At 42.2% G+C, this 15,534-nt stretch overlaps 1 protein-coding gene across 1 annotated transcript in view; it reads right to left on the bottom strand.

The window, feature by feature from the left end:
• The window catches only part of SAMHD1 (SAM and HD domain containing deoxynucleoside triphosphate triphosphohydrolase 1), a 52,537-nt gene extending 38,831 nt beyond the window's left edge, over window positions 1–13,706 (bottom strand). The window contains exons 1-3 of the mRNA XM_014847159.3: window positions 13,276–13,706; window positions 9,782–9,848; window positions 4,152–4,224 (exon numbers count right to left, since the gene is read on the bottom strand). Of these exons, the coding sequence (XP_014702645.2) occupies window positions 4,152–4,224; window positions 9,782–9,848; window positions 13,276–13,615 (480 nt within the window). The 5' untranslated portion in view covers window positions 13,616–13,706. The remainder of the gene's footprint in view (window positions 1–4,151; window positions 4,225–9,781; window positions 9,849–13,275) is intronic.
• Window positions 13,707–15,534: the final 1,828 nt, after the last annotated feature.

The raw sequence follows: 15,534 nt of genomic DNA on the forward strand, positions 1-15,534 counted from the left end.
GAAAAGGTGAGGGCCGACCCGGGTAGCACAGCAGTTAAGTGCGCACGTTCAGCTTTGGCCGCCAAGGGTTTGCCAGTTCGGATACTGGGTGCGGTCATGGTACAGATTGGCACGCCATGCTGTGGTAGCGTCCCCCATATAAAGTAGAGGAAGATGGGCACGGATGTTAGCTCAGGGCCAGTCTTCCTCAGCAAAAAGAGGAGGATTGGCAGCAGATGTTACCTCAGGGCTAATCAGGGATCTAAACTTGTGAACCCTGGACTGCCAAAGTGGAACACAGGAACCCAACCACTATGCCACCAGGCCAGCCCCTAAAGTGTTTTGATCATTGTTCACATTGTTATTCTTGTACTCCCAGCAATATTTAATATAAACTACTCCTTACACAGTTAAATGGTCCACTCACTTGTCACTTTTAAAGGCTATACGATATTCTATTGTGTTACTAGCCAAACAGGATGAAACGATCCTATTATCTATTAAAAGTCTTCTGTATATGCCAAGTACTAAGGATAAGAGATGAGTAAAGAATCATTAGTGTCCTCTGGGAAAGACAATGTCCAGAGGAGCAGGGAAAGAGAACCAGGGGAAATGACTCAGGGGTGGCAATTCTATAATTTAACATATATGAGGTAAGAGAAGGTACATAAAGCAGGCATTTCGCTCTCTTAGGATTCACTAATACATCTGACAAATTACTGCCTGTTATTAACATCAAACACTGCATGTCCTCCTCACCGTTATACAATTCCTGGCTTCAGAGGCCAGCTAACTAAATTTAGCATGAAGAAAACGGAGTCAAGAATAAAAGGTTGTGACCCTGGATTAGGCAATGCTTTCTTGGATATGAGAGCAAAAAAACAACACGTGAAAGAGGGGCCAGCCTGGCCTGGTGGCACAGAGGTTAAGTTCCCATGTTCCGCTTCGGCGGCCCGGGGTTCGCTGGTTCAGATCCCGGGTGTGGACATGGCACCTCTTGGCACACCATGTTGTGGCAGGCGTCCCACATATAAAGTAGAGGAAGATGGGCATGGATGTTAGCTCAGGGCCAGTCTTCCTCAGCAAAAAGAGGAGGATTGGCAGCAGATGTCAGCTCAGGGATAATCTTCCTCAAAAAAAAGAAAGAAAGAAAGAAGTGAAGGAAAAAATAGATAAACTGGACTACATAAAAATTAAACTCTTTTGTGCCCCCAAAAGACAGCACCAAGAAAGTAAAAAGACAATTCAGAGAATGGGAGAAAAGATTTTCATATCACATAGCTGATAAGGGACTTGTATCCAGAATGTATTAAGAACACCTACACCTTAAATTAGATTGTGGTGATGACTAACAACCTTGTGGACTTTCTAAAAAACATTGACTTGGGGCCAGCCTGCTGGCATAGGGGTTAAGTTCGTGCACTCTGCTTCAGCAGCCTGGGGTTCGTGAGTTTGGATCCCAAGTGTGGATCTATGCACCACTCGTCAAGCCATGCTGTGGTGGCATCCCACATACAAAATAGAGGAAGATGGACACAGATGTTAGCTCAGCCACAAACTTCCTCAAGCAAAAAGAGGAAGATTGACAATAGCTGTTAGCTCAGGGCCAATATTCCTCACCAAAAAAAACCCCCCAAAACATTGACTTGCATACTTTAAATGAGTAATTCGTAAGGTATGTGAATTATATCTCACTAAAGCTTTTTTTTAAAAAAAAAAGGAATAAAAGGTGGATGCCAAATTAGGGTAGGAATCAATTCTTTGTTCAACTGTGCTGCTGCTGAAGCTAAGATCATATAAGGTCTCAATTTCATTACTCTACAGTGACTCCCTGACTATAAAGTACTTACTTACTCTACAGTGACTCATGACTATAAAGTACTTACTTACTCTACAGTGACTCCCTGATTATAAAGTACTTACTTACTCTACAGTGACTCACTGACTACAAAGTACTTATTGGGTTAAAACCTATTTCCAGGGGCCAGCCCCGTGGCCGAGTGGTTAAGTTTATGTGCTCTGCTTTGGTGGCCCAGGGTTTCGCTGGCTTGGATCCTGGGCGCAGACATGGCACCGCTCATCAAGCCACGCTGAGGTGGCATCCCACATGCCTCAACTAGAAGGACCCACAACTAAAAATACATAACTATGTACCGGGGGGCTTTGGGGAGAAAAAGGAAAAATAAAATATTTTAAAAAAAAATCTATTTTCAATAATTGTAATGTATACATAATTTGTAAATGAGGTTAAACAATTTTGTTTTTGATGAAAACTAGAAAAAAAAAGAATAAAAGTGGCAAATGAAACCCACTGATTGCCTTGAAGATGACTTCAAAAATATTTTTGTTGCAAATTGTGAAAACGTGATCTCAGAGATCATCTGAGATGTCTCACCTCACAAAAACTCATCTTACCTACGCCCTGCCTGAGGAGAACATCCTATGCTGCTGCCAGTGAGCAAGGGCAAAACAGGGTGGCAACCTTCTTCCAATAGCAGGACAAAATATTTGGATATCGTTTTTGATAAGCGATCATTCTTTTTACTTCTTCATGAAAAAAATGAAGTATTTTAATGTTAGATAACATTTTCAGAAAGGGCTGGGGTTTGATTATTCTTCAAATAAAATATTTTCTGTAGGAACCACTACTTCGTCTACAAAAAAATTATTGTAGGATGGAATGAAACACATTCACTAAATATTTTCAAAAGTGATTTTTAATGGAAAATAAGCAAGCTAATTTGCAAAAGTAAAATTGAAATATATACTCTCATGGGGATCTGAAATAACTAAAATATTGTACATTAAATACATTCAAAACCTCTGATAAAAATGTAAATGATGATCTTGCAAAAGTATACAAAAGGAGAATGAGACCCCCTGCACCATCTTTCAGGTCTGAAACTAAGTTTTTTTAACTTTACAGATGTCAAAAGGGTGAACAATAAGGTACAAATCCTGTCACCAACCATTCAAGAAACATTTCTTTAATTATGGTATTAGAATCACCCTGAAGAGTTTGTGAAAAATGTACATTCCCGGGTCTCTACTCGAAACTCCCAGAATCAGAATTTTGGGATGGGGGCTGGGCTATTGACTGCTCGCTAGGATGATTCTCAGGACACTGAAGTCCGAAAAACAGGGCTTCTGAGGTCTGAAAGGGCCTGGGGGATGCAAAATAAACGATTATTGATAGATTAAACTTAAAGAATATATCTACCCTCTAGACTAACATTTGACAAACAAGTTTACCAAAATTGAAAAGAAAATTCAGTACAACTTTAAGTTATTCTATGACTGAGGGGTAACTAGGGCTATGTGTGTCAACACGACTGATTCTCAAAAATATAAATGTTAAAGGAAAGTTTTAGAAGGTTACTTAGTGTGCAATACCACTTATATAAAGTTTGAAAAACATGTAACATAATACTATACATTGTTTATGGCTATACATACATATGTAGTAAAAGTAAAAAGCATTCATGAAAATGATTAAGCACCAAATTCACAAGGATGCTTATGTCTGAGGAGGAAAGGACAGAAATGGAATTCAGGAAGGGTAAAAGGAGGCCTCCTATTGTTTCTAATATTTTGTTCTAAAAATAACAGATCTGAAGCAAATTAGGCAAAATGTTAAGATTTGACAAGCTGTAGTGGTCTATTTATGCTTTTTCTATATGCTTACAATTTTTAGTTTTTCTTTGATTTAAATATTCAGTGCTTATTTTAGAAAATGTAGGAAGTTTAGAAAAGTAAAAATCCATTACTCACAATCTCATTACTGAGACGATTTCCTTCCATTCTTTTTATTTATTTATTTATTTATTTATTTTTTGAGGAAGATTAGCCCTGAGCTAACATCTGCCAATCCTCCTCTCTCCTTTTTTTTTTTTTTGCTGAGGAAGACTGGCCCTGAGCTCATATCCATGCCCATCTTCCTCTACGTTTTTATATGTGGGACGCCTACCACAGCGTGGCTTGCCAAGCAGTGCCATGTCTGCACCTGGGATCCGGACTGGCGAACCCCGGGCCGCCGAGGCAGAACGTGAGTACTTAACCGCTGCGCCACGGGGCCGGCCCCTCCTTCTATCCTTTCTAAAATGAATTCTACACAATTGAGTTATATCATTGTATATTCAAAAAACAGAATAATAAACTCAGATTCCTCTTACCTTCATAGTATCAAGATCAATTTGGCTCAGTCGTTGGATAAAATAAAGCAGCTTCTTTCTCTCCCCCAAGGAACTAAAATTATAACAGGATAAGCAAATCTATCATTATTTGTTTAATAATAATCCCTGGAGTAGATAAGCATATACAATCAACTCTAGATTATCTACACTAGTAGTAAGAGAAGTTAGATTAAAAGGAACACTTAATAATTCAAACATACCCCCCTAGAAATTTTCTCCTTCTTTTGCAGCTAAGACGTGAGACTCTTCCCCCAGGCTTCTGCCCCTGATTCTCCTCTCTGTTGGTCAACTCAGAGTGGAACATCTCCTACATCTCTACTGAATGCTCACTTTATACTTCAAGCTTATTTTAACCTAACTGAAGTCATTATCTACCTTCACGATCCTGAATTTGCATGGCTCAGATAAGCGAAAACTCAAGATAGCATGGTGAAAATGAAAAAGGACTTTGGAATCAGACAGAATTGGCTCACATCTCCACATGGAAACTAGATGACCTTGGAAAAGTCACTTAACCTTTTCTGGTACACTGATGTTCTCATCTATAGCATAGGGATCACACCATCTAGCTCACAGCACTGGAGAGGGATGAAGCAGTGTGTTCAATACTGGGGTTACAATAAAGACTCAGTTCCTGCTCTCAAGAACTACAGGAGAATTTTAACTATGATTACAGGTGTTATAGAAACTATGATTCATTATAAATTCAATATTTACCCCATCAGCAGTGTTTTAACTACAAGAATCTAGGAGTTTCTTAGTGTAATTAAGTGGTGAATATGTGAAAAAAGTTACCTAAATTGGCCAAAGATGTTATATACAGGAAGACGACATATGTGGCAAATTGAGCCTTTGTCATATCAAAATAACTTTTCAAGAGAAACAATTGTTGCTTACTGCAATTAAGATACAGTCAAATCACATGCAAATGTCTAGGATACAATGAAAGCCTTGGAAATGCAGGATAATACAGGACTCCTTGGCAGGGGTGGTTGTTGGTCACAAGACCAGTCATGAATAGATTTTTTTGTTGATTATAGTGGTGACTTGCAAAGGTCCAAGACTGTCTTATGAGCACCAGGTATGCCTCATGCATGAATCAAATATACATATTTGTGTGTGTGTGTGTGTGTGTGTAAAGGTTTTAGCTTATTTATACCCATCTTCCTTTGTCAGTAATCCCTCATAATGCTCCAGTTTCAAGAAAGAATTTAATAGGAATTAAACGTAAACAGCTCAAAATCCTGTAATCCCTTATCCTGCTTCATTTACACTTACTAACTGGTCCAGGTATGTTAGCCTGACACCTCGCTGAATGTCAACAGAAGCAGCAGACAAGGGGTTAGCCTTTACTCATCTACTAGTTAACTGGATTGAAAAATAAATCTTGTGCTGAAAGTCTTCGACACACTTGCAGTCAGAAGCACTACAACTGGCCTCTATGTTGTACCCTGAGACCCACGGTAGCTACAAAACCTAAGGATGATATTCTTGGGAAGTACACAAGCGTTGCTGCAGCTGACAAATCCTTAAAGCAGCATACCTTGTGTTTTACCATTCCCCTATCCTACTCATCAGTTTGATCTAACAAGCACAGGGAAAGGCCAGACTCCGAGGTGAGCTATAACTGACTCAGGTTAAGTATGGCACACAGTTGAGCATAACCAGGAGTCACAGGATAAAATAATACCAAATCTAAACCAATCCCACGGCCTCGTATTTTCCTGAACTGACACTCAGTATTCATCACTTAATTAAAACCCAAAAAGAAACTATTCATAAAGAAATCAGTGATTAAAGTATATTTTAAAAGTCACCCAAAACCTAGAGATTTTTTTGTTTTGTTTTGGCAAAGGATAAGGCAAAAAAAAAAAAAGACTTTAAACAAAGATTTAAAGTAGTGATGGGCCAGGATAATTAGAATATACTAAGATTTTATTTCTGTATTTCATCATTTCTGAAATCTAATGTTTCTTACAACTGATGTGTACATTTAACGTACATTTCTTATTTCCTAGAAAAACCTTTTAAATCAACAGTTGATCAAAAAATTGAGGAAACACAATTGTATAAACTAGATTCCCCCAGAAAGCAGAGTCTAGGACAAGAGCTTGCATACAGGTCATTTATTTTGGGGTGTGAATTCCGGGAACAAGAGTGGGAGATTCGGAAAGCTGAAACAGGAAACGGAGGAAGAACAGTAGAAAGGTCCATTAATGAGTTGGTTGCACCGGCACCACTGTGAGCAACTTCAGCTGATCCCATTGGGACCTCTGGAGGCAGCTCTGTCCAGCAGAACTGTGCCGTGACGGAAATGTCCTGTATCCGCCCTGTCAGACATGGGAACCACCAGCCATGAGTGGCTATTGAGCACTTGAAGGATGGCTAGCATAACTGAGGAAATGAAATTTTAATTTAATTTTAATTAATTTAAACATGTAGCTAGTGGTTGCTGTATAGGAGAACACAGCTCGGAGGAGCCAGCAGAACCCACCTCAGAGTTGCCAGGTAGGCACAAAAGGTGTGCCATATAGTGTTCCTTTTGGAATTTTGCCTGTTTTGTTCACTCATGTGTCCCAAATTCCTGGAAAGATGCCTAACACATAGTGAGCCCTCCATAAATACTTGTTGAATAAATCAATAGTATTTGGATCCACAAAGTATATATATGGTTCCCTTTAAAAGAAAGACTCTATTAGAATAAATTCCATTTAATTAAAATAGTAGGCAACTATTATACATAAGACATAGGTAGTAAGGGGGACTTTGAGGAGACTGAGGGGGTTGAAAGGTGATTACGAAAGAGACAAGATGAGCTCTGTCAAGAAAGAGACAACAGGCCCAAAATGGAGTTCCTTGTGCTAAGCCCTTGTCACCAAACCAAGTCTTAATACCTAACCTGATTGTAGTTTGAGCCCCTTCCAGGAATGTAATTTTTACCCAGCCAATCTGGAATTACCTGGTCAGCACGAGTGAAGGAATCTGCCCCACAGACCCCTCAAGAAAGGTGATTTTACCTGATATAATCCTTTCTTAGTTTATCACATCATCGTCCCATCTCCATTCTGCCCTGAAAAACCTTTCCTTGGGTCCAGCCCCGTGGCTGAGCGGTTAAGTTTGCACGATCCGATTTGGCAGCCTGGGGTTTCGCCAGTTTGGATCCTGGGTGTAGACATGGCACCGCTCGTCAGGCCATGCTGAGGTGGCATCCTACATGCCACAACTAGAAGGACCTACAACTATCATATGCAGCTATGTACTGGGGGGCTTTGGGGAGAAGAAAGAAAAAAAAAAATAAAGATTGGCAACAGATGTTAGCTCAGGTGCCAATCTTAAAAACCTTTCCTTTTCTGCCGTCTTTTGGAGCTCCTGTCTGTCTGCTAGATGGGATGCTGCCCAATTCATGAATCACTGAATAAAGATCTTTAAAATCTACTCAGTTGAGGGGCAGGCCGGGTGGCGCAGCAGTTAAGTTTGCACGTTCGGCTTTGGCAGCGCAGGGTTCGCCGGTTCGGATCCCAGGTGTGGACATGGCACCGCTTGGCAAGCCATGCTGTGGTAGGCATCCCACGTATAAAGTAGAGGAAGATGGGCACAGATGTGAGCTCAGGGCCAGTCTTCCTCAGCAAAAAGAGGAGGATGGGCAGCAGTTAGCTCAGGGCTAATCTTCCTCAAAAAATAAATAAATAAATAAATAAAAATATGAAATTTACTCAGTTGAATTTTTTTCAATAGGTTCCCTAAGTCCCAATCCAAAGGACATTTATAAAAGTCAGTTACATGTCCTAAAATGACCTTTTTTCCCCACAATCTACTTCCATTATCAATTACTAAGCAATAGTGTATGAAGTTAATTCAGTATATTCTCTTTTGAGTCTTTGGTTACTATTACCACAAACAAAATTTAGCTAACTGGAATTGCCGAAGAAAAGATCGTATTTCACCACTGTTGTCAATTCTCTAATAGAAATCAAGTCTCCATTTTAAGGAATATTTAAATATTGGATCCTTGACTGGGATCTTTAAAGTGGACCCACACTAATCTAGACCCTACAACCTCCAGTCATACAGATGGATCTCGATAGTGCTGTCAAGTCAACTCTGAGTCCTAGCAACCCTGTGTATGTACAGCAGGGCAGAAACCCGCCCAGTCTTTTTTTTTTTGCGCTATCCTCTCACCTTCCAGCTCTATATTGGTCAACGCTCCACTGCTATTCACAGGGTTTTCATGGCCAATTTTTTCAGAAGTGGGTGCCCAGGTCCTTCTTCCTAGTCTGTCTTAGTCTGGAAGCTCCACTGAGACCTGTCCACCATGGGTGACCCTGCTGGTATTTGCTTTTCGCATCACAGCAACACGCAGCTGCCACAGTGTGACAACCCACAGACGGGTGGTGTGGTTCCCTGACCAGAAACGAACCCGGGCTGTGGCGGTGAGAGTGTCAAATCTTAACCACTGGGCCACCAGGGCTGGCTATCGGGATCTCTATATAAACATATTGTATTAAGGGCTTATCATGTGCTCATCACTTTACCTACATTGTCTCATTATTATTACCCATTCCACAGATGCAGAAACTGAAGGGTTAAATAACTTGTCCCAAATCATACAACTAAGTGCCAAACTATTTTTGATAATGTTTTTAAATCTAATACCAGAGATACATTCCAGTCTTAAGACAGCTTTAAGAAAACCCAGAAATATGTTCAAGATAAGGCTAGAGCCTTAATTTTTCCTGCCAACATTTTTTTCCTATCAGTTCTTATATATTTTCTGGTGTGTATAATTCAATTATTCTGAACTCGAGAGTAAAAAGTTAGTCACTACAAACTTCATGAAGGCTTGTCAAAAATATTTTTAAAAATAGGAATCATTAGCAATATTAAACATAGGATTTGCACAGCAAAAACAACTGTGTTAACCAACAGGCAGGGATTCTATTTTATTTTATTTTTTTATTTTTTTGAGGAAGATTAGCCCTGAGCTAACATCTGCTGTCAATCCTCCTCTTTTTGCTGAGGAAGTCTGGCGTTGAGCTAACATCCGTGCCCATCTTCCTCTACTTTATATGTGGGACGCCTGCCACAGCATGGCTTGCCAAGTGGTGCCATGTCAGTACCTGGGATCCGAACTGGCGAACGCCGGGCCACCAAGAAGTGGAACGTGCGAACTTAACTGCTGGGCCATTGGGCCAGCCCCAGGGACTCCATTTTAAAACACTTCATAGATTTAAAATGAGGACAGGGCCGGCCCCGTGGCCGAGTGGTTAAGTTCTTGAGCTCTGCTGTGCGGCCCAGGGGTTTGCCAGTTCGGATCCTGGGCGCGGACATGGCACTGCTCGTGGACATGGCACTGCTCGTCAGGCCACGTTGAGGAGGCGTCCCACATGCCACAACTAGAAGGACCCACAAGTAAGATATACAACTATGCGCTGGGGGGATAAAGCAGGGAAAAACAAAAGATTGGCAACAGTTGTTAGCTCAGGTGCCAATCTTTAAAACAAAAAAAAAATGAGGACAATTATTATCAGCGATCTTGGGCTTTGTCCCTCAAAGGTGAATAAAAAGATCATAAGTGTCCTTGGCTACAACATAAATTTTATTCTTCTTACCTTATTCCAAGCTCTTCAAGAAGAGACTCGTCAAGATAGGGCAGTAATGAACCCGTGATTTCATTTTCTTTGGAAGAAAAGGGAGAAAAAAGACGAATGATTTCAATATTTACAGCATATGTTTCTTTCAATTTCTTTCAATTTGGATCCCCCAGAATTTACTCAGATCGACATTTATTGAGCACCTGCTACAGTAGGGCGATGGACTGTGCCAAGCACCACTTTTTTGATTCGCCACTTGCAAAGTCTTAATTTTAATTAGATAACTATTCCAAGAGGCTTCTTTTTTGATAAATCAGGTGAAAAAATTTAACTTATTTCAGTAAATTATTTACAAGGAAGTCCAGCTGCAAAACTGGCAGCTTCCTTCTAAAATAGGTGAAGTTTGGGGTGGAGGCAGGAAAAGAAATGTAAGTCTATTGTTCCTACAACAGTTAAGTCAAAACCATAGCCTGAGGGGGACCCAAAGTATTCATTTAGTTCTAACATCTCCAAGGAAAGCACATAATACTCTGCGTTTAGAAAGACTTATAGCTCACTTCTTTTTCTTTCTCTTTCTATAAAATTAATTCTAGTCCTGCCTCACTTCAGATTCCACAACTCTGGACTAGTTTCAAACAAACAAAAATCTTCTTTCTAAAGGTAACAGAGAAAACGACGAAGTAGTTTTCCAAAAAGAAAAAAATGTTTAAATGAAAATGGCATTATTTTGTATTTCTCTGTCATAAAAAAATTATTCAATGTAAAAATCCAAATATAAAAATATAAAGTATAAAATATCAGCTTACTTAAATTCTTCTGATGACCATGACCATTGTTAACATTTTGGATAACATCATTCTAGACATTTATCTATGTAATTATGTAATTTTGCACAAATGAAATTATGTTGTTTATAATCTATTTTTTCCCACCCAATACGTCCTAAAGATCTTTCTTGTCAATTATTAAACTACATCATTTTTAATGGCTGTCTTGTATTCTACAATACAGATGTACCATAATATATTTAACCAGTTTTTCCTGAGGCTATGGTCCTCAACTCTAAAATGAGAACTACAGCTGTCATAGAGTTGTTGTAAAGATTTTATAAGATAAAACATATGAGGTGCATAGAATAGTACTTCACACAAGATAAATGCTCAGTAAATGTCAGCCATCACTATTAACACTTTTATCAATGGATATTTAGATCGCTTCTACTTTTTTGCTATTTATAACCAATGGTTAAAAGAATGATCTTTGAATATAATTCTTTGGACATCTGTATCTGTAAATTTCTATAAGTGAAATTTCTAATAAGAAAAAAGCATTGCCAAACGGTCCATGGTTGAGCCAACTGACACTTCCATCAATTTTACACATTTCTCCCATTATCATCTTTAAATATTTTCCAATGTAAATAAAAAATGGGTATTTTTTTAAATTGCTGTTGAAATTGAATGTCTTTTTCTGTTTTGACTGGCTGGTTGTCAAGTGTCTGTTCTTGTGTTTTGCTCATTTTTCTATTGCTTTTTTTTCCTTGCTCTTAGCTGATTCCACAACTTTGATAATGTTCTCCATTTTTTTCTTTTAATTGGTTTGTTTGTTCCCTTATTGTTGATGGGGATCCACTGGTTTTTGATGACAAGACTTGTTAAGGTATAGCTGGCATGAATTCTGAAGTCAAAAAATCTAAGCTTAAAATCCAGCTCTGCTTTTTTCTAGCTGTGTGACCCTTGGAAAGTTACTTAACATCTCTGGACCTCAAATACATCATCTGTAAAAAAATATGGATTATAGCATCTAAATTTCAGGGTTCCTGTGAGATTGTATTCTATAATGAGGAAAGAGACCCAGCACCTTATGCTTAGTTTTGTCAAATAAAAACAAATCTGGGCTTAGACAGGGAGAAATTTTAATTAGAAAGGAAGACAATTGCAATAAGGAGAATGTTCCGATCTCAAGCAGCTCAAAATCAAATAGGAAAAGGTGTTGCTGTTTTTTTATACGGTGAAGGAGGGGCAAGCAGAGATATGCAGAATCTTTGGAGGCAAAGTGACCCCAGTGGGGTCTGACAGGACAGTATCACACTGTGGCCAGCTGGTTCCCAAGAAAAGCTGATCAGGGGGCATATTCCACTTTCTTAGTGCTTGCTTAGGTTTGGGGGCAAGCAAGAGTTCAAGACCCTGTAGGAGAGAGAGAAGCCTGACTAAAGTTTGGTCAAGACAAAGCAGACAGTAAGAAACGAGCAACTGTGAACACCTGGTCAGTTTTTACCAACTAAAAGCATGTAGTGTCTTCTGCTAAGATTTGACTGTGGGTTCAAGAAAACAGATCATTCTGAAGGCTGATGAATTAATCTACAGAACACCACTGAAACAGAGAGCCAAGAGCACAGCCAATCACATTTTGGAGACAGAAAATATAAAACTACTTCACCCCCTCCTGTTGCTACTCAAAGAAAAATCCCATCCTAGCAACGGAGGAAAACAAAAGGGGGAAAAGGGAAAAAGAGAAGTACAATTTCCTACACCCATCAAGCTATCTTTAAGTCTTGAACGACTCAAGTCCCTCCCACCGTGGTCCCCCAGCCAGGGCCGACAGGGCTCCACCCCACAACTGCAAGAGTGTACTGAATTTGCAAATCGCACTACCTCCTACTGAACACCTCAGCGCATCAAGCAGAGGTTAAGCTTCCCACTCACTATAGGAAGGTGAGTAGATTTCATGTGGATGGATGCTTGAACTGGAGCCAGTAAAGGCGCTGAAAACTCACAACCTACACACGTCTCCACGTGATGTGGCCAAGTTGTGGGCTGCTGGGAGTTCAGTGGTCAAGGGCACAACCCCAGTGTCTAGATTTAGCGAGGGAAACCGCCTTTGGAGAGCAAAACATGATCATAACCAAGCTCTGCAAGCGCAGTCCAGGAACACGCACTGAGCCCAACTGGGATGCTACGGGAGGCGACGCGGATTCGGAGATTCACAACCCAAGTTCCTTCTCCTTTAGGAAAACCCTGCGAAGGGGGGTGGGAGGGGGCCAGAAACTTAAAAGCACCAGAACAGACTCTAACGAGGCAAGTGTTCAAGGAGCTGCAGAAGCACAGACGGGCCCCCCCGAGCCCGGCGAGCCCTCCGACCAAGGTCTGGGGCAAACGTTCTTCTAACTAAACCCAGGGACCTGAGTCTCGCCTGTCCGGCGCTGGGGTGACAAGTTCCTGAAGACACCCACCAGAGTCAGACTAAGTGCTCCACCCAGGTTCGCCATCCCCCAAATCTGCTGCTTTCCTACGGTCCCCAACCCCAGGCGCCCCGTTTCTCCCTTTCCATCTCAGCGTTATCACTCCCGCGCGCCTCCCGCCCCAGGTCCACCCCTCCCGGCGCCTCCCGCCCCACGTCTCCCGGGGTCCTCTCTGAGGCCCCTGCTCGCCGCCTCAGGGCGCCCTCCTTAGGCCCGCCGTCCCCGCCTCGGGTCGCGGTCCGTCGGCCCCTCAGCCCTCTGGCCCCGCTACCTCGGAAGCGTTCCAGCAGTCCGGGATCACCGAAGCCACTGCGCTTTAGGAAGCAGCACACCTGCTCCGGGCCCCAGGTCTGGTGGTCGGAAGTGAGGTCGGGGCCCGGGGACCTCTCCGCCGCGGCGGAAGGGGTCTTGGGCGGGGTCCTCGGGCTGCCATCGCACCGGGGCCGCTTGGGGGGCTGCTCCGAGTCGGCTCTCTGCATGGCTGCTCCCAGCGCCCGGCGCGGCACAGTCAAGAACCGCGGCCGAGCCCAAGCGCAGGCGCACTGACAGCGCGACACGGCCTGCGAGTCGGCTCCGCGTTCCCAGCCGTCTGGCCTCCTGCGCAGGCGCATTTATAGCTCAGACCTTGGGGCGAGGCTGCCCAGTCGCTTCAGCCACCGGACCCCCTGCGCAGGCGCGGTGACAGTCCAATGGCCCTTAACTCTGCCCCGGGTGAATGAGGAGGGAAGCCGCTAGAAGCAGAACTAAGGACGGTTCTAATAAGGGCGGGGGCGAGGAAGGAGCGTGCCCGGGACTCGTAGAAGTCTAGCCACAGTCCGGAGAAGGGACTTTTCTGGTGAATTGAGGTTACCTTCCTCCAAATGAGTTCCCCAGGCTTACCCTTGGCCATCCCCCTAAAAGGGCATCAGGCTGCTAGCATCTTCCTCGTTAAGAGAAAAATAGGCAAGAAGCTGAATTGGAAGACCCTGGAATGATTCAAATCTGATGTGACGGTGTTTTCTTGTATTTCGCAAGTCCTAGAGTATTGCTGGGCAGTTCGAGGGCCCTGGGGATGCCTATCGGTGAACTCTTAGCCTATCTTCAGGTTTCCATATAGGAGCAAGCTTCGAACTTCCCCGCCAGAGACTCCTCAACCCCTCTCTCCATCCCAACTCCCTGCCCAGAGGAAAGGAGGTGGCCAATCTTGTTACTTAAAATTTATCTTCAAGGACCTTTTCTACCTGTTTTTTAAAGTCTATGAAAATGGCAGACATAGCCCCCTCACTTCAGCCACTCTGGGGCAGGACCCAAACTTTCCTATAAATCCTGGTCCTTGCAGTTAACTGGTAAAAGGACTGCTACTACCACTGCTAAAGCCAATACACGTCGCCATCAACCCAGCCATAGACCCGTCTGGGGGATAAAGGACGAAGGAGGCAGATTATCATGAAGCAGTGTGAACTAGTGGTCTAGCGGTGAGCAAAATATTCTTAGCAAACAGAGCTTTACCAGGCACTGTTTTAAGGACTTTACAAATATTAACTCATGGGGCCGCCCGGTGGCACAGCGGTTAAGTTCACGCCTTCTGCTTCTTGGCTGCCGGGCGTTCGCTGGCCCGGATCCCAGGTACGGACATGGCACCGCTTGGCACACCATGCTGTGGTAGGCGTCCCACAAATAAAGTAGAGAAAGATGGGCACGGATGTTAGCTCAGGGCCAGGCTTCCTCAGCAAAAAAAAAAAGAGGAGGACTGGCAGTAGTTAGCTCAGGGCTAATCTTCCTCAAAAAAAAAAAAACAAACCCACAAATATTAACTCATTTAAGTATCACAATAACCTTAGGATGTAAGGAAGTGAAGTACAGAGAAATAAGTAATTTGCCCAAGGTCACACAGCTAGGAAGTGACAAAGCCTAGATTCAAAGCCAGGCAATCTAGCCTGGCTCCAGAGACCATGCTCTTAATCACCTGCCAACAATTGCTTGTTAATGGGAGTTTTGCTATAAAATTATTTCATATAGGTTAGCCCCAAATTTTCAATTGCTTGCTTGCCCCATAGACCCACGGGGGAATGTAGAGGAAGATAGACTTGCCCTCCATCTGCACAGAAGGGCCAGGCCCAGAAAACATGCCCTTTAGTCCCAGAGTAATTTGAGAAAAGACCAGATGGTTATCAAGACTTGTGAAACCGGAACAAAGGGGTAAAAGAGACAACAAATAGCATAGGTGTGAAAGACATATGTCAACTTGGAAATGACTGTTTTGAAAACTTGTGTTTATAAGACTTGTGGGAAAATCTGCCCTGACAGCAAGGCTTCCTGGGCAGTAGAAGGTGATATAAACAGGGTTTTAAGTTTAATCAGCTGGGTTTGTTGAAAGCAATTGCTTTTGAGAACTTTAATTTTCTATTTGTTCTTTTTGTTAAAGAGTGTAATTAAATGCCATATTTTTAATTTTTCCTCGAATCCCCTACTTTCTAGGGGCCCTAGATCTTGTGAAGGGTGATTGTTTACTTGCTCAAGGTCACATGGCTGGTAAGTGACAGGATTGAGA

Source organism: Equus asinus, chromosome 15 (assembly GCF_041296235.1).
Source record: "Equus asinus isolate D_3611 breed Donkey chromosome 15, EquAss-T2T_v2, whole genome shotgun sequence".
Classification (NCBI taxonomy): Eukaryota; Metazoa; Chordata; class Mammalia; order Perissodactyla; family Equidae; genus Equus; species Equus asinus.